The sequence below is a fragment of the Somniosus microcephalus genome, chromosome 2, assembly GCF_052327205.1.
Source record: "Somniosus microcephalus isolate GS21.2 chromosome 2, FLI_Smic_1.0, whole genome shotgun sequence".
In the NCBI taxonomy this organism is placed as follows: domain Eukaryota; kingdom Metazoa; phylum Chordata; class Chondrichthyes; order Squaliformes; family Somniosidae; genus Somniosus; species Somniosus microcephalus.
In genome coordinates this window covers 256864642-256884172 of record NC_140988.1, presented here as the reverse complement: position 1 = coordinate 256884172, position 19531 = coordinate 256864642, and the positions used below count along the sequence as shown (strand labels likewise).

The 19531-nt window shown below is 43.8% G+C and overlaps 1 protein-coding gene across 6 annotated transcripts in view; it reads left to right on the top strand.

Moving 5' to 3' along the window:
- The window catches only part of rgs7bpa (regulator of G protein signaling 7 binding protein a), a 176578-nt gene that overhangs the window by 147087 nt on the left and 9960 nt on the right, over positions 1 to 19531 (top strand). For 5 of the 6 annotated variants that reach the window (XM_085971270.1, XM_085971296.1, XM_085971304.1 and 2 more), the window contains 2 exons: positions 4651 to 4801; positions 4872 to 4942. In XM_085971270.1, the coding sequence (XP_085827396.1) occupies positions 4651 to 4801; positions 4872 to 4942 (222 nt within the window). Of the gene's footprint in view, positions 1 to 4650; positions 4802 to 4871; positions 4943 to 16639; positions 18933 to 19531 lie in introns of those variants that run through there. The other variant, XM_085971279.1, reaches the window with a different exon arrangement.

The following is a 19531-nucleotide window of genomic DNA, read 5'->3' as shown; positions in this document are numbered from 1 at the left end:
CGAAAACGAGCCGTTTATTCCAACTCTCTGTTTTCTATCCGCCAGCCAGTTCTCTATCCACGTTAATACTTTGCCCCCAATCCCATGAGCCTTAATTTTGCATGATAATCTTTTGTGTGGAACCTTATCGAAGGCTTTCTGGAAGTCAAGGTACACCACATCCACTGGCTCTCCCCCATCTATTTTACCAGTTACTTCCTCAAAAAATTCCAGCAGATTAGTCAAACACGATTTACCCTTTGTAAATCCATGTTGACTCTGTCCGATCCTTTCCCCATTTGTCAAGTGCTCCGCTATTTTATCCTTAATAATGGACTCTAGCATTTTGCCCACAACCGATGTAAGGCTTACTGGTCTATAATTCCCTGCTTTCTCTCTACCCCCCTTTTTAAATATTGGGGTAACATTAGCTACCCTCCAATCCACGGGTACTGTTCCCGAGTCAATGGAGTTCCGGAAGATGATCCTTAGAGCATCTGCTATCTCCAGGGCCACCTCCTTAAGTACCCTAGGATGTAGTTTATCAGGCCCCGGGGATTTGTCGGCCTTCAGTCCCCTCAACTTACCCAACACCATATCCCTAGAGATACTAATTTCTGTCAGCTCCTCCCTCTCATTAGTCCCTATGTTTGCCGATATTCCTGGGAGGTTATTTGTGTCCTCCTTTGTGAATACAGAACCAAAGTATGAGTTTAATTGGTCTGCCATTTCCTTATTCTCCATTATATATTCTCCCGAATCGGACTGCAAGGGACCGACTTGGGATTTTACCAGTCTTTTCCTCCTGATATACCGATAAAAGCTTTTGCAGTCTGTCTTTATGTTTGCTGCAAGTTTACTTTCGTATTCTATTTTCCCCTTCCTGATTAATCCCTTTGTCCTCTTTTGCTGTATCCTGTACTGCCCCCAATCTTCCGGTCTGGTGCTTTTTTTTGCCAGTTGATATGCCCTTTTTTTTGATTTTATGCTGTCCCTAATTTCCCTCGTTATCCACGGTTGAGTCACCTTTTTAGGTTTATTTTTATGCCAAACCGGTATAAACATGTTCTGGAATTCTTCCATTCTATCTTTGAATGCTTGCCATTGTCTATCCACTGTCAATCCCCCCAGAAACACCACCCAATCAATCTTACCCAATTCCCGTCTCATACCCTCGTAATTCCCTTTATTTAAGTTCTGGACCTTAGTCTCTGATTCAATTTCCTCACTCTCCATCTCGACTGAGAGCTCGATCATATTATGATCGCTCTGACCCAAGGGGCCTCGTACAAGAAGATTGGTGATAAGTCCCTTCTCATTGCACAATACCCAGTCTAAAATGGCCTGATCTCGAGTCGGCTCCTCGACATATTGGTCCAGATAACCGTCCCGAAAACATTCCAGGAATTCCTCCTCCTCAGAATTTTTACTAATTTGGGTAGTCCAATCAATATGTAAATTAAAGTCACCCATGATGACAGCTGTGCTCTTATCGCACGCTTCTCTAATTTCCCTTTTTATGCCTTCCCTCACCTCCATATTACTATTTGGAGGCCTATATATCACACCCACTAACGTTTTCCTCCCCTTGCTATTTCTCATTTCTACCCATACAGATTCCGTTTCATCCGAGTTAATATCCTTCCTTTCCATTGCATTAATCCCCTCCTTTACCAGCAATGCTACCCCACCTCCCCTACCTTTTTGCCGATCCTTCCTAAATATTGTATATCCCTGGATGTTAAGTTCCCAGCCTTGCCCACCCTGCAGCCATGTTTCTGTAATCCCAATCAAATCATACTTGTTTACCTCTATTTCCACAACTAATTCATCCACCTTGTTCCTAATGCTTCTAGCATTAAGATACAAAGCCTTCAGGCTTGCTTTTTTCACACTCTCATTATGAATTAGTTTGGCCCTTTGTGTTTCTCTCCTTTGCTTATTGCTTCTCACCTTTCTACCATCTATTTCCGACTTCATATGACTTCCCTCTTTTCCACTACCTAGGTTCCCATCCCCCTGCCAAATTAGTTTAAATCCTCCCGAACCGCCCTAGAAAATATTACCCCGAGGACATCGGCTCCCTCACAGTTCAGGTGTAGACCGTCCCCTTGGTACAGGTCACTCCTCCCCAAGAACTGGTTCCAATGCCTCAAGAATTTAAATCCCTCTCCCTTGCACCACTGCTCAAGCCACGTATTTAGCTTATCTATCTTACTCTCTCTAAACTTATTAGCTCGTGGCACTGGTAGCAATCCAGAGATTACTACCTTTGAATTACCAACAACCCCCCTTCATTCTCCTCAATGCATGCTTGGTATGGAGATGTTTCTCCGAATTCTTATCTTATCTGGAATTCTGTGCCCTGGGCTTGGAGGTATGTGGATCTCACCCACCAGAACAATGGATCCTTACAATCACAAGGCCTTCACAAGTTTGTCCTATGAGGAGAAATTGAGTAGGCTAGGCCTATATTCTCTATAGTTTAGAAAAATGAGAGGTGATCTCATTGAAACATGCAAAATTCTTACAGGGCTTGACAGGGAAGATGCAAGGAGGATGTTTCCCCAGGCTGGGGAGTCTAGAACCAGGGGCCACAGTCTCAGAATAAGGGGTCGGCCATTTAGGACTGAGATGAGGAGAAATTTCTTCATTCAGAGGGTGGTGAATCTTTGGAATTCTCTACCCCAGAGGGCTGTGGAGGCTCAGTCATTGAGTATATTCAAGACAGAGATCGATAGATTTTTGGATATTAAGCGAATCAAGGGATATGGGGATAGTGCAGGAAAGTAGAGATGAGATAGAAGATCAGCCATGATCTTATTGAATGGTGGAGCAGGCTCAAGGGGCCGAATGGCCTCCTCCTGCTCTTATTTCTTATGTTCTTATGTTTAACTTAATGAAGAGAGCAGACCTTGAAGCTGGAGGTCAGCGTTGCCTGATTTGCGACATTCCAGGTTTTGTAGCCATTGAAATTAATGGTTGGAAAATCAGGAGAGGTGCAAATTGGGCACAGGATCTCTGCACTTGATTCTCTGATTTGTGTATCTGCCAAATGAGGCTTCGTGCCAGAAGTGAAGTCTTGCCACTTTGGGGCTTTAGTATAAGGCCAAGACCTTTTGTTCTACAGGAATAATCACTAAAATTATAGCTCATGGAATTGAAGGCAAATTATTGACCTGGTTAGGAGATTGCTTCATTAGAAAACAGAAAGTAGGGATAATGGGTATGTACTCGAATTGGAAGGAAGTGGCTTGTGGTGTTCCACAAGGATCTGTGCTGGGGCCTCAACTATTCACTATATTTATTAATGACTTAGACAACTCAATAGAAAGCCATATATCTAAGTTTGCCGATGACACAAGATTGGTGGTATAATAAGTAGTGTAGACGGAAGCATAAAGTTACAATGAGACATTGATAGACTAAGTGAGTGGGCAAAACTGTGACAGATGGATTCCAACACAGGTAATTGAGAGGTCATCCATTTTGGACCAAAAAAAGGATAGATCCGAGTATTATTTAAATGGGGAAAAGCTAGGCACAATGGAGGTCCAAAGTGATTGAGGGGTCCATGTACACAGATCACTAAAATGTAGGAGTCGGGTACAAAAATAAATTAAAAAGGTTAATGGAATGTTAGCCTTTTTAACTAGAAGGCTAGAAAATAAAGGGGAGGAAGTTTTGCTACAGGTATACAAAACCCTGGTTAGACCACATCTGGAGTACTGTGTACAGTTCTGGGCACTGCACCTTAGAAAGGATATATTGGCCTTGGAAGGAGTGCATTGCAGATTCGCCAGAATGTTACCAGGGCTCTAAGGGCTAGATTATGAGGGGAGGTTGCATAAACTAGGCTTGTATTCCCTGGAATATAGAAGGCTAAGGGATGATTTGTCTGAGGTTTTTAGGATTTTGAAAGCAGTTGATAGGGTAGATAGAGAGAAACTTTTTCTGCTGGTGAGGAGTCTAGGACAAGGGGACATAAACGTAAAATCAGAGCCAGGCCATTCAGGAGAGAAGTTAGGAAACACTTCTTTATGCAAAGGGTGGCCGAAGTGTGGAACTCTCCCACAAAAAGTAGTAGATGCTGGCTCAATTAATAATTTTAAATCTGAAATCGATAGATTTTTGCTAGATATGGGTATAAAGAGATATGGACCCATGGCAGGTGGATGGAGTTAAGATCAGCCATGATCTAATTGAATGGTAGAGCAGGCTCGAATGGCCTACTCCTGTTCCTATGTAAATACCCAGCAGGCCAGTCTGCATCTAACGGGGCTAACTTTTCTTCATCAAAATTGATAAAATTCAAACGACTGATGAAGGGGCTCACCCAAATTATTAACCTTTGTCTTTCAAGATGCTGACTGACCTGTTGTGCATTTTTTCAGATTTGCATTTTTCCTTGTTATTTCCTCTGTTCTATAGGAATGTACCTGGCAAGAAATACTCCTACACCTCACTATAACTCAACATTTATTTAGCCTGATCGGATTATTCTGTAATGTTTGCTATTGCTTCAGTACATTTAGGTGGAAGTGAATTTTGTTACTGAGCTATTATTTATTGGAATATTCATGTACTTATTTAATAGTGGATCAAATAAGGTAAACAGTGGCTATCAATTATGATCACTACTGTCATTTGTTCCTTTTTTGAATTTTAAAGGAAAGGACTCCTTGGTGGTTCCCAAAGTAATAGACAGTAAAAAGGAAGAGAGTTCCCAAGCTCCGATTTTAGAAGATACATCATCTTCACCTCTCCAAGATCTTCAACTGTATTCATGGCATGTTTCCGCAGATATAGAAAATACTGAAAGGTTAGTAAACATTTTCCATTCGAATTGTGTTGTTTTATTTCTTCTATAATTTATATTTATGTTTCTACAGAGACATACGAGAAATGAAAAATCTTCTAAGCAAACTCAGGGAGACGATGCCTTTACCATTAAAGAACCAAGGTGAGTATCAGTCCTTATTCACCATGTTTTAAAGGTGAATTTTTCACAGTTCCTTCAATATTAGAAGCTAGGTGACGGGCTGCAGTTTGCAGACAACTGCTGAGACAGGCAGATTGTGAGTTTTCACATGGGTTGGAACAACCTGACTTACAACACAGCTGAGAACTGCTGACTTTAAATATCAGCCACAGTGGAGAGTCTGGCTCATAACTAAAGCAGAGCAAAGTGAACAGTTTAACTGCATCTCAAAAGATTTCTCTCATTCTATTTGGAGAGCAGAAAACAAAAGTAAAGGTTAAATTCCACTGACAACTTTGCAGTTGTTCACTGCTATTATTGTTCCCATGAATGAAAACAGGGTTTGTAAAATGACTTGAATACAAATTATCCATATGCAGATTTCCGTAAGACACATGGTAGCATTACCATGGCAATCAGAAATACTAATTGCTTTTTTTTGCTCAATTGAGTACTGAATGTTCTTGGTAGATTATGAAATATACGCATCTTCTATAATGCTGTATAACATCTGGAAAATGATTGAAATATTTCTACAGATGTTTATTATAAAGCAGATGTTAAATTAATTGAGTAAAATAAACTTTTAAGGTTGGAAACCGTATCCAGCACGCACTAGATGTTTCCATATGCACTGCCAGCAGGTGAAGCTCTCCTCTGGGAGTGTGTAGTCGGAGATTTACCCTCAATATCAACTCTCAATGTTCATAGAAACATAGAAGATAGGAGCAGGAGTACGCCATTCAGCCCCTCGAGCCTGCTCCGCCATTCAATGAGATCATGGCTGATCATCCAAATTCAGTACCCTGTTCTTGCCTTCTCTCCATATCCCTTGATCCCTTTAGCCTTAAGAAATATATCCAACTCCTTCTTGAATATATTTAATGAATTGGCCTCCACTGCCTTCTTTGGCAGAGAATTCCACAGGTTCACCACTCTCTGGGTGAAGAAATTCCTCCTCATCTCTGTCCTAAATGGCTTACCCCTTATCCTTAGACTGTGACCCCTGGTTCTGGACTCCCTGACCATCGGGAACATCCTTCCAGCATCTAGTCTGTCTAGTCCTGTTAGAATTTTATAAGTTTTGATGAGATCCCCTCTCATTCTTCTAAACTCCAGCGAGTACAAGCCCAATCGACCCAATCTCTCCTCATACGTCATTCCTGCCATCCCAGGTATCAGCCTGGTGAATCTTCGCTGAACTCCTTCCATGGCAAGAACATCCTTCCTCAGATAAGGCGACCAAAACTTCACACAATACTCAAGATGTGGCCTCACCAAGGCCCTGTACAACTGCAGCAAGACATCCTTGTTCCTGTACTCAAACCCTCTCGCTACGAAGGCCAACATACCATTTGCCTTCTTAGCCGCCTGCTGCACCTGCATGCTTACCTTCAGCGACTGGTGCACAAGAACACCCAGGTCTCGTTGCACTTCCCCATCTCCCAATCTATTGCCATTTAGATAATAATCTGCCTTCCTGTTTTTGCCACCAAAGTGGATAACCACGCATTTATCCACGTTATATTGCATCTGCCATGCTTCTGCCCAATCACCCAACCTGTCCAAATCATACTGGAGTTTCTCGGCATCCTCCTTACAGCACACACGCCCACCCAGCTTTGTGTCGTCTGCAAACTTGGAGATATTACATCTAGTTCCCTCGTCCAGATCATTAATATATATTGTGAAAAGCTGGGGTCCAAGGACCGATCCCTGCGGTACCCCACTAGTCACTGCCTGCCACTCAGAAAAAGAGCCGGTCAATCACACCTCACTGGTAACAATAAGTAAGACAGTTGCTTTACAGGTGTGAACAGGCTTATTAATCCCCAAGGCATGCAGGCAGAGTGTTTGGTGCATTACAGTGGTTGTTCATACAAACTGAAGAGCTTCTGGAAGTTTCTGTGCAATCATATTTGCTTAGAGAAAATGCTGTTATCCTTTGCTTAAAAAACAAAAACTCCTTCCCTTTCAACTTCCCCTACATCAGCCATCATCCCCTATGAGCTTGGGAATGTGGGAAAGTTTTTCATTCTCCAGCCCTGATGTGAGTACAAAAAAATCACCAAAAATAAGTCTAGGAATTATGTTTATAAACCAACAGTCCAGCCTAAACCTTCAACAGCAAAACTATTTTCCATCAAAATATATGAGGAATTGGTGCTTGGGCAAATGTTCCATTAAATAAACATTCCCATTAACAGGGTACCCATTAATTGTTATAAATATTGAAACATTTTTATGAATTAAATGTGAGGAACCATTTGTTTTGACATTTTGCAGAAAATGAGTTGATTTAGAATTAGACTATTGTGACAAGTATCAGCCTATATGTATAGTGTGGAGTAAAAGCTGGGTGTCATAAAGCCTGGCCGCTTGAGTCAGTTAAATTAAATTAATTAATTAATCATACAGCACAGAAGGAGGCAATTTAGCCCATCGTGCCTGTGCCAGCTCTTTGAACGAGCTATCCAATTAGTCCCACTCACCTGCTCTCTCCCCATGGCTCTGCAATTTTTCTCTTTTCAAGTATATAACCAATTCCCTTTTGAAAGTTTGAATTGAATCTGCTTTCACCTACCTTTCAGGCAGGGTATTCCAGATCATAGCAACTCGCTGTGTAAAAAAAATTCTCCTCATTTCCCCACTAATTTTTTGCCAATTACCTTAAATCTGTGTCCGCTGATTACCAACCCTCCTGAAATAATCTGAAATAATTTAATTTATATTGCCTCTCCTCATTCTTCCTTCCAAAATGCATCACCTCACACTTCTCTGCATGATGGCCACCTGTTTGCGCATTTCACCAGTCTGTGTCCTCCTGAAGCCTGTTACTATCCTCCTCACTGTTTACTACATTTCACCAGTCTGTGTCCTCCTGAAGTCTGTTACTATCCTCCTCACTGTTTACTACATTTCACCAGTCTGTGTCCTCCTGAAGCCTGTTACTATCCTCCTCACTGTTTACTACATTTCACCAGTCTGTGTCATAGAGTCATAGAGTCATAGAGTAATACAACACGGATAGAGGCCCTTCGGCCCATCGTGTCCGCGCTGGCCATCAAGCCCTGTCTAATCTAATCCCATATTCCAGCATTTGGTCCGTAGCCTTGTATGCTATGGCATTTCAAGTGCTCATCCAAATGCTTCTTAAATGTTGTGAGGGTTTCTGCCTCCACAACCCTTTCAGGCAGTGAGTTCCAGACTCCAACCACCCTCTGGGTGAAAAAGTTCTTTCTCAAATCCCCTCTAAACCTCCCGCCCTTTACCTTGAATCTATGCCCCCTAGTTATTGACCCCTCTACTAAGGGAAAAAGCTCCTCAGCATCCATCCTATCTATGCCCCTCATAATTTTGTACACCTCAATCATGTCCCCCCTCAGCCTCCTCTGCTCCAAGGAAAACAAACCCAATCTGCCCAGTCTCTCTTCATAGCTGAAGCGCTCCAGCCCTGGTAACATCCTGGTGAACCTCCTCTGCACCCTCTCTAACGCGATCACATCCTTCCTGTAGTGTGGCGACCAGAACTGCACACAGTATTCCAGCTGTGGCCTAACCAGTGTTTTATACAGCTCCATCATAACCTCCTTGCTCTTATATTCAATGCCTCGGCTAATGAAGGCAAGTATCCCATATGCCTTTTTTACCACCTTATCCACCTGTTCCGCCGCCTTCAGGGATCTGTGTACTTGCACACCCAGATCCCTCTGACCCTCCGTCTTGCCTAGGGTCTTTCCATTCATTGTGTATTCCCTTGCCTTGTTAGTCCCCCCAAAGTGCATCACCTCGCACTTTTCCGGGTTAAATTCCATTTGCCACTGTTCCGCCCATCTGACCAACCCATCTATATCGTCCTGCAGACTGAGGCTACCCTCCTCGCTATTCACCACCCTACCAATTTTTGTATCATCCGCGAACTTACTGATCATACCTTTTACATTCATATCCAAGTCATTAATGTAGACCACAAACAGCAAGGGACCCAGCACCGATCCCTGTGGTACCCCACTGGCCACAGGCTTCCAGTCACAAAAACAACCTTCGACCATCACCCTCTGCCTTCTGCCACTAAGCCAGTTTTGTATCCAATGTGCCAAGGCACCCTGGATTCCATGGGCTCTTACCTTCTTGACCAGTCTCCTGTGCGGGACTTTATCGAAGGCCTTACTGAAATCCATGTATACCACATCCACTGCGTTACCCTCATCCACACACCTAGTCACCCCCTCAAAAAATTCAATCAAATTAGACATGATCTTCCCTTGACAAAGCCATGTTGACTATCCCTGATTAATCCTTGCCTCTCCAAGTGGAGACAAATTTTGTCCCTCAGAACTTTTTCCAATAATTTTCCTACCACTGATGTTAGTCTCACTGGCCTGTAGTTCCCCGGTTTTTCCCTACTACCCTTCTTGAATAATGGTACTACATTAGCGGTTCTCCAGTCCTCTGGCACATCCCCTGTGGCCAGAGAGGTCCTGAATATATGTGTTAGAGCCACCGCAATCTCTTCCTTTGCCTCACACAGCAGCCTGGGATACATTTCATCCGGGCCTGGGGATTTATCCATTTTTAGGCCAGCTAAAACCGCCAATACCTCCTCCCTCTCGATGTTAATATGTTCGAGCATATCACAGTCCCCCCGCCCTATTTCTATGACTACATCGTCCTTCTCCATAGTGAAAACAGATGCAAAAAATTCATTTAGAACCCCTCCTACATCTTCCGGCTCCACACACAGATTGCCACTTTTGTCCCTAATGGGCCCTATTTTTTCCTTGGTTATCCTCTTACCCTTAATATACTTATAAAACATCTTAGGATTTTCCTTTATTTTGCTCGCCAGTGTTATTTCATGGCCCCTCCTTGATCTCCTAATTTCTTTTTTAAGTATCCCCCTGCACTTTTTGTACTCCTCTAGGGCTTCCGCTGTCTTTAGCCTTTTGTATCTACCAAAAGCCCTCCTTTTTTTCCTAATCCATTCTCGTATATCCCCTGACATCCAAGGTTCCCTGTGGTTTTTGGAACCACTCTTGACCTTTACGGGAACATGTTGCCATTGTATGATCTCAATCTCCCTTCTGAAAGCCTCCCATTGCTCCGATGCGGATTTTCCTACAAGTAGCTGATCCCAGTCCATTTTGGCCAGATCCTGCCTTATCCTATTAAAATCGGCCTTCCCCCAATTTAGAACCTTTATTTCCGGCCAATCCCTGTCCTTTTCCATGACCACCTTAAATCTTACCATATTATGGTCACTATCACCAAGGTGCTCACCTACTAGCACTTTTTCCACTTGGCCGGCCACATTCCCTAGAATTAGGTCCAGTACCGCCCCCTCTCTTGTAGGACTTTCTACATGCTGGCTCAAAAAGCTCTCCTGGATGCACTTTAAGAATTCTACACCCTCTGAGCCTTTCACACTCTGACTATCCCAGTTAATATTGGGGAAGTTGAAATCCCCCATTATTATTACCCTATTATTTGCACATTTCTCTGAGATTTGCCTACATATCTGTTCCTCTATCTCCCCCTGACTGTTTGGAGGCCTATAGTACACTCCCAGCAAAGTGCTTGCCCCCTTTTTGTTTTTAAGCTCCACCCATATGGCCTCATTAGAGGAACCTGCTAATATATCATCCCTCCTTACTGCAGTAATTGACTCCTTAATTAATATTGCGACACCCACTCCTCTTATACCTCCCCCTCTGTCCTCCTGAAGCCTGTTACTATCCTCCTCACTGTTTACTACATTTCACCAGTCTGTGTCCTCCTGAAGCCTGTTACTATCCTCCTCACTGTTTACTACATTTCACCAGTCTGTGTCCTCCTGAAGCCTGTTACTATCCTCCTCACTGTTTACTACATTTCACCAGTCTGTGTCCTCCTGAAGCCTGTTACTATCCTCCTCACTGTTTACTACATTTCACCAGTCTGTGTCCTCCTGAAGTCTTGTTACTATCCTCCTCACTGTTTACTACATTTCACCAGTCTGTGTCCTCCTGAAGCCTGTTACTATCCTCCTCACTGTTTACTACATTTCGCCAGTCTGTGTCCTCCTGAAGCCTGTTACTATCCTTCTCACTGTTTACTACATTTCACCAGTCTGTGTCCTCCTGAAGCCTGTTACTATCCTCCTCACTGTTTACTACATTTCACCAGTCTGTGTCCTCCTGAAGTCTGTTACTATCCTCCTCACTGTTTACTACATTTCACCAGTCTGTGTCCTCCTGAAGCCTGTTACTATCTGTAGTGTATGTGCCTTTAAGAGCCCCAGGTGTGCTGTAATGCTGGTAATGGCCACTCAGGCTATATAAGCCTGTATATTGTGTATATCCGTTAGAACCCCCCCCCCCAGACTTTGCTTAGTAAACACCTATGAACCAACTCCTGTCTTCAGTGTCTTTATCAACACACGGACACTACAGTGGCGACGAAGTGGAAACGGACTTACCTGCAATTCAGCAGCACCTCAAGGACATCGATTCCTCGGGCGTCCAGAAGACTCAAGAAAGTGACAGAAGCTGTGGTTTCACCAGCTGGCCAAGCTGGTGGCAGGTACTGCACTAATCCTTCCTGGGCGTCAGGCTGGGGCTCCAGCGGCTAGCTCTACAGCTGAGACAGGCAGCGAAATCGGAGGCAAGCAATAACGGACTGGGAGGGAGCACTTGGGAGATGGCCAGCTTGGCAAGCAGGTCAGCGTTCAGACCTGGAGAGAAAGTCCGGCGGGAACGAGTCTCCAACTGTAAATAATTTTTTTTTTAAAAGAACAGAAACCGCGGGAAAAAGCGTTGTCATCGGCAGCAGCGGCGGGAAAGCGTGGGAAGCGCCATATCTTTTCTGAAATGCCTAAGTCTGGCAATATTGATGCTTTTGATAGCGAAATAGAGGATTGGACCACATACGTGGAAAGAGTAGAGGTATATTGCACTGCAAATGGAATAGAAGATGAAAAAAAAGCTTCAGTACTGCTGAACCTAATGGGCGCAAAGACATACGGGCTGTTACGAAATTTAATCACTCCAGCCAAACCAAAGGACAAGAATTTTAAAGAAATTGTTGATACCCTGCAGGAGCACTTAAACCCAACACCACTGCTGATAGCGGAATGATTCAAATTCTTCAAGAGAAATCAACACAAGAATGAAAGTAACGCTGATTACCTAACCGAATTAAGAAAGCTATCAAAGTACTGCCAATTCGGGGCAGGACTAGCAGATTATCTTCGAGACAAATTCGTTTGCAGTCTCTTAAGTGAAGGAACACAAAAAAGGCTGCTTTCTGAAAAAGATTTAACATTGGACAAAGCTTTCAGTATGGCTATATCATACGAAGCAGCAGCAAGTGGAGCTGCAGAGATACAACAAAAGACACAGGACTTCGGCACCCATGAAATGACACAGGGTTTCGAAAGATGTTATCGCTGCGGCAGATCCACCCATAACCAGAGGGACTGCTGGTTCAAGGACAAAGCATGCAGGCAATGCGGAAAGATTGGACACATTGCACGGGTATGCCGATCTGGACAAAATAAATCCACAGACAGAAAAAAAAAAATCAATAAAGGAAAGTACAGGAAGGTACAAATGATGACGGACAGTAGCTCTGAAGACCAGAAGAGCGATAGCGACTCCGAAAACAAGAGACTAAGCTGTCTCAAATTACATAATGTACTTGCCAAAGATGATTACCAAACCATTTGGGTTACCCTCACGATAGCAGGGTCCCCAGTTAAAATGGAGCTAGATACAGGATCAGCTCTAACCGTAATAAATTGATGGGATTACGAGAGGCTATTTTCGCATATACCTCTAAAAGACACATCCATTATCTTAAAAACATATACGGGGCAGAAAGTATACCCCAAAGGAAAAATAAGGGTGCCTGTTGTATACAACGGCAAAGAAATACAAAAGTTGTATTTATACATTCTACAAGATGGTGGTCCACCGTTGTTGGGACGTGAATGGATCAGGAAGATACGTTTAGACTGGCACTCCATTCAGGCACTGACGGTGACCAGTAACAAAAAAAACAATGATGACATCATCCCTGAACGATTAAAAGACATCTTGGCCAACGCCAAAGAAGTGTTTCAAGAGAAACTAGGAACCTTGAAAGGCATCACCGCCTCAATAAAAGTGGAAGATGCAGCAATTCCCAAATTTTTTAAGGCAAGACCGGTGCCATACGCAATTCGTCCAGCAGTCGAGGCAGAGCTGGAGAATTTGGAAAAGGCAGGCGTATTATCCAAAATAGATTGGAGCGAGTGGGCAACACCCATCGTTCCAGTCATGAAAAAAGCATTGAATAATGATAAATCTGAAGAACAGAGAAAAATTCGCATCTCTGGAGACTTCAAGGTGACTGTTAACCCGATCCTTCACACAGTACAGTATCCTCTTCCGAGGATAGAAGATATTTTCGCCTCACTATCCGGAGGGAAACGTTTCACCAAAATTGACTTGGCACAGGCATATCTACAAATGGAGGTTGAGGAGGCCTCTAAAAAGTATCTCACGATAAACACACACAAAGGCCTGTACCAGTACAATCGACTGGTTTTTGGAGTAGCATCAGCTCCAGCTATCTGGCAAAGAGCTATGGAGCAAGTCCTGCAAGGGATTCCGGGGACGCAATGCTACCTAGACGACATCCTTGTAACAAGAGAAAACGACAACGAGCACCTTGCCAATTTGGAGCAGGTGCTCACTAGGCTGAAAGAATGGGGCCTACGAGCAAATCGCCCCAAGTGCGAATTTTTCCAAAATCAGATATATTGTGGCCACATAATTAATAAGGAAGGGTTGCATAAGTCACCTGAAAAAATTGAAGCGGTCATAAAAGCCCCAGCACCTGAAAATGTTTCACAATTAAGGTCGTTCCTGAGATTAATAAATTACTATCATAAATTTTTACCGAACTTATCAACTCTTCTACACCCTCTTAATGAACTTCTACAAACAAGAGTGATTTGGAAATGGAACGAAGACTGTAAACGTGCCTTCCATAAATGCAAAGACTTAATCACATCCGAAGAAGTTTTGGCTCATTACAACCCATCACTGCCAATCAGACTGGCGTGCGATGCATCCCCTTACGGCATAGGAGCAGTATTATCCCATAAATTACCTGATGGCTCAGAACGGCCGATAGCTTTTGCGTCACGCTCATTAAACTCAGCTGAGCGTAGCTATGCCCAAATCGACAGGGAAGCACTCAGCCTGGTATGGGGAGTGAAGAAATTCAACCATTACCTACACGGACAAAAATTTACCTTGTTGACTGACCATCAACCCCTCATCTCCATATTCAACCCTAAAAAGGGTGTTCCCATTATGACATCGCAAAGGCTACAGAGGTGGCCCCTTTTTCTAGGGGTACACAAATACAACATAGAATACAAAGGATCAAAACAGCATGGGAATGCTGATGGTTTATCGCGCCTACCGTTGCCAATGGTAGAAGAGGCACCTACAGTAGACCCAGTAGATATGTTCAACTCTACCATAGTGGAATGTCTACCAGTAACAAATTCTGCCATTGAAAGGGAGACGAGAAATGACCCGACTCTCTCACGGGTCTACGATTTAACAGTGAAGGGATGGCCAGCACATGGCGAACCACTGTTGCCAGCATTCTCGCAAAGAAGAGAACAGCTGTCAGTGTGCCGAGGAACCTTGATGTGTGGATCCAGAGTGATGATTCCACCCAAACTCCAGGATAAAGTGCTAAAGGAGCTTCACGAGGGGCATCTGGGTGGAGTGAAAATGAAGAACCTAGCTAGGGCGTTTGTATGGTGGCCAGGTATCGATGGAGACATCGAAGAAATGACCAAGAGCTGCCTAGGATGCCAGAAGGTCCAAAATGCCCCACCACAAGCCCCTCTACATCCATGGGAGTGGCCCTCATCTCCATGGCAAAGGGTACACATCGACTTTGCTGGTCCATTTATGGACTCAATGTTCTTAATCGCGGTTGATGCACACTCCAAGTGGCCGGAGGTAATAAAGATGTCCTCCACCACCACGAAAAAAACCATCACAGTATTAAGGACCATGTTTGCCAGGAATGGGCTGCTGGAACAGATATAAGAACATAAGAACATAAGAAATAGGAGCAGGAGTAGGCCAATCGGCCCCTCGAGCCTTCTCCGCCATTCAATAAGATCATGGCTGATCTGATCCTAACCGCCAATCCACTATCACAGAACCATCTCCTGAATCTAACAGAATTAGACACACGAAATAGGAGCAGGATCAAGCTACATGGCCCCTGGGCCCGCTCCGCTACCCATAGGGCCATGACCGATCCGAACCTGGACTCATGTCCAAATACCTGCCCGCTCCCCGTAACCCTTAATTCCCTTTACTTCTAGGAAACTGTCTGTTTCTGTTTTAAATGTATGTAATGATGTAGCTTCTACAGCTTTTTGGGGCAGCATATTCCATGGACCTACCACCCTCTGAGTGAAGTAGTTCCTCCTCATCTCAGTTTTGAAAGAGCAGCCCCTTATTCTAAGACTATGCCCCCTAGTTCTAGTTTCACCCATCATCGGGAACATCTTCCCCGCATCCACCCGATCCGACCCCTTCACAATCTTATATGTTTCAATAAGATTGCCTCTCATTCTTCTGAACTCCAATGAGTAGAGTCCCAATCTACTCAACCTCTCCTCATATGTCCATCCCCTCATCCCTGGGATTAACCGAGTGAACCTTCTTTGTACTGACTCGAGAGCAAGTATGTCCTTTCTTAAGTATGGACACCAAAAGTGTACGCAGTATTCCAGGTGCGGCCTCAGCAATATCTTGTACAACTGAAGCAATACCTCCCTATTTTTATATTCTATCCCCCTAGCAATGAAAGCCAACATTCCATTGGCCTTCTTAATCACTTGCTGCACCTGCATACTAACCTTTTGAGTTTCGTGCACCAGGACCCCCAGATCCCTTTGTACTTCAGTACTTTCCAGTTTCTTGCCATTAAGATAATAACTTGCTCTACGATTTTTCCTGCCAAAGTGCATAACCTCACACTTTCCAGTATTGTATTCCATCTGCCAAATCTCTGCCCACTTACTTAGCCTGTCGATGTCCCCTTGCAGGTTTTTTATGTCCTCCTCACTCACTACTTTCCCTCCCATCTTAGTATCATCTGCAAACTTTGATATGTTACACTCGGTCCCCTCCTCCAAATCGTTAATATAGATTGTAAAGAGTTGGGGACCCAGCACTGACCCCTGCGGAACACCACTAGTTACTGATTGCCAGTCTGAGAATGAACCATTTATCCCAACTCTCTGCCTTCTGTTAGATAGCCAATCCTCTATCCATGCCAGAATATTACCCCCAATCCCGTGATTTTTTATCTTAAGCAATAATCTTTTGTGTGGCACCTTGTCAAATGCCTTTTGGAAGTCTAAATACACTACGTCCACTGGTTCCCCTTTATCCTCTGTTAATGATCTGATAATGGACCACAATTTGTGTCCGAAGAATTCAGAAAGTTCTTAAAAAACAATGGGGTTAAGCACTACACGTCTGCCCCATACCATCCCGCCACCAATGGATTGGCTGAAAGGTTTGTCCAGACCTTCAAGAAGGCCATAAAGGCCATGGGTAATGAAGACATAAAACTTCAGCACAAGGTGGATAACTTCTTATTCGCATACAGGAATGCAACACATATGGTTACCAACCAAACTCCCGCCATGATGTTCTTCAATAGAAACCTAAGATGCCGGCTGGATTTGGTCAAGCCCAACATCAGAAGGGACATGGAGAACTGGCAGTTTCAAGGCATGAATGAAAGGCCAACTAGAACCTTCCAGATAGGTCAACAAGTTTTGGCCCGGGACTACCGTAACGAGAAATGGCAGCCTGGAACTATCTGCACACGACTAGGACCACTGATGTATACCGTGGACATCGGAGAAAGCATAATAAGGCGCCATGCTGACCAAATCATAAAGTCATCCGAAAAGGGACAACCTACACCACAACTCTATACGTCTAACGATAAAGTACAGATACCCATATCTACCTCCGATCCGGTGATACTGGAACCCGATGAACCCGACACTGGCATTCAAGCCGAATCAGCCTTGGCAAAAGAACCTACTACACCACCAGAAACTAGTACACCCCCGAGGCGTTATCCAGACCGAGTCAGGAAGCCTCCTGAGAGACTGACTTATAATTAATTAACTACAGCAATGTGTATATTATTTTTCTTGTAACATGTAATTAATAATTATTAAAATATGATGTACTGGTTGGCTAAAAGGGGAGGAATTGTAGTGTATGTGCCTTTAAGAGCCCCAGGTGTGCTGTAATGCCGGTAATGGCCACTCGGGCTATATAAGCCTGTATATTGTGTATATCCATTAGAACCCCCCCCAGACTTTGCTGAATAAACACCTATGAACCAACTCCTGTCTTCAGTGTCTTTATCAACACACGGACACTACACTATCCTCCTCACTGTTTACTGCATTTCACCAGCCTGTGTTCTCCTGAAGTCTGCTACTATCCTCCTCACTGTTTACTACATTTCACCAGTCTGTGTCCTCCTGAAGCCTGTTACTATCCTCCTCACTGTTTACTACATTTCACCAGTCTGTGTCCTCCTGAAGTCTGTTACTATCCCCCTCACTGTTTACTACATTTCACCAGTCTGTGTCCTCCTGAAGTCTGTTACTATCCTCCTCACTGTTTACTACATTTCACCAGTCTGTGTCCTCCTGAAGTCTGTTACTATCCTCCTCACTGTTTACTACATTTCACCAGTCTGTGTCCTCCTGAAGTCTGTTACTATCCTCCTCACTGTTTACTACATTTCACCAGTCTGTGTCCTCCTGAAGCCTGTTACTATCCTCCTCACTGTTTACTACATTTCACCAGTCTGTGTCCTCCTGAAGCCTGTTACTATCCTCCTCACTGTTTACTACATTTCACCAATCTGTGTCCTCCTGAAGCCTGTTACTATCCTCCTCACTGTTTACTACATTTCCGAGTTTTGTGTCAGCTGCAAACTTTGAAAGAAGATCTTGAAAGAATCAGTGTTTGCTAAAAGCCATTGTTCAGGATTTCTTTTACATATTATTGTGTATTGAGTCAAATAAAACACAAGATTCATAATTAAAATACTAATATTCCCACCTAAATTATAAATTTCTGTCATAGCTTTAAGAAAAAGTACATCAGATTTCAGTGTATGAATGTATGTGCGTGTGTGTTTAATGAAAAAGAATAAAGAAGGCATAGTCTTTATCATTCGTACATTGAGAACGCACCCTGGGAGAAAAATTTGTCCCCTTAGTGCCTCCCATTAGCGCCAGTAGATGGATGACGAACTGGGAGATGTTAACTATGTCTCCTTCTGCGGACTGGAAGGATCCACTGGCGAAGAAATTGAGGGCCACAGTGACCTTGACTGCCACTGGCAGTGCAGTTTCAGTGGATTTTTGCTGGTTTCACCCACTGCAACAGCTTCATTCAATAATTTCAAGGTTCTTTTTGTATTTGGAGTCTGGCAACTATAAAGTAGCTAAATTTATTCTTCAAGGTTACACTTAGTAACATTAATGGGGGCTGTACTGGCATGCCACCTTGCCCTTCGGGATCTATGGCGGAGGGAGCATCAGCAGCGAGAAATATGGGAATATGTGCACAGAGGGAGGAGGAGGGCAATCAGGGCTCTCACGAGGAAGATTTACCCTCTGAGTGTTAGATCCATGATTCTGAGAGTATGATGTTTTCCAATAACCACACGGATGCTGTAACTTAACAATAAACAGGTATTTACTGGAGGAGGGTAGTCTCAAGACTGGGGGTACAGAGGCATGCGCAAGGCTTATATACAGGTGTGGTCACTGCCGGTACTACAGTATACAGGAGCTGTAAAAGTAGTTCTGTCTTAAAGGTACATACACTACAATTCCTCCCCTTTTAGATTAGTAGTACCCCTAATATTCAAATAACAATTAACACTTTAACATGTACATTAAACAACAATAGTCCATTTATAGATTCAGTCTTTGGGGCGGCTTCCTGACCCTTTCGGGATAGCGCCTTTCCTGAGGTTCTCGTTCTTGGTGCAGAGGCGATTCTGGCCCCTTTTCATCGGGTAGTTCATCGGTTTCCACTGCTACTGGTTCTGAGGTAGATGCTCCCGGTATGTCGGGTTCATCCCCAGGTACTCGAGACATGGGGTTGACTCGTTCCTGTGACGCTAAGATCTGATCGACGTGGCTTCTCACAATGTTCTCCCCGACATCCACTGTGTACATTAATGGCCCCTGCCTTGTGCATATCGTTCCGGGTTGCCATTTCTCTGTTCGGTAGTCACGGGCCAAGACTGGTTGTCCTACATTGAAGCTCCTTGTCGGCTTCTCATTGATGTGCTGGAATTGTTTGTCCTCAACATTTCTTCGCACATTTGGTCTGAGCAAGTCCAGACGAGATCTCAACCTTCGGTTAAAGAACATCATGGCCGGGGTCTGGTTGGTAACTGCATGTGTTGCGTTTCGGTAGGCTAATAAGAAATTGTCCACCTTATGCTGTA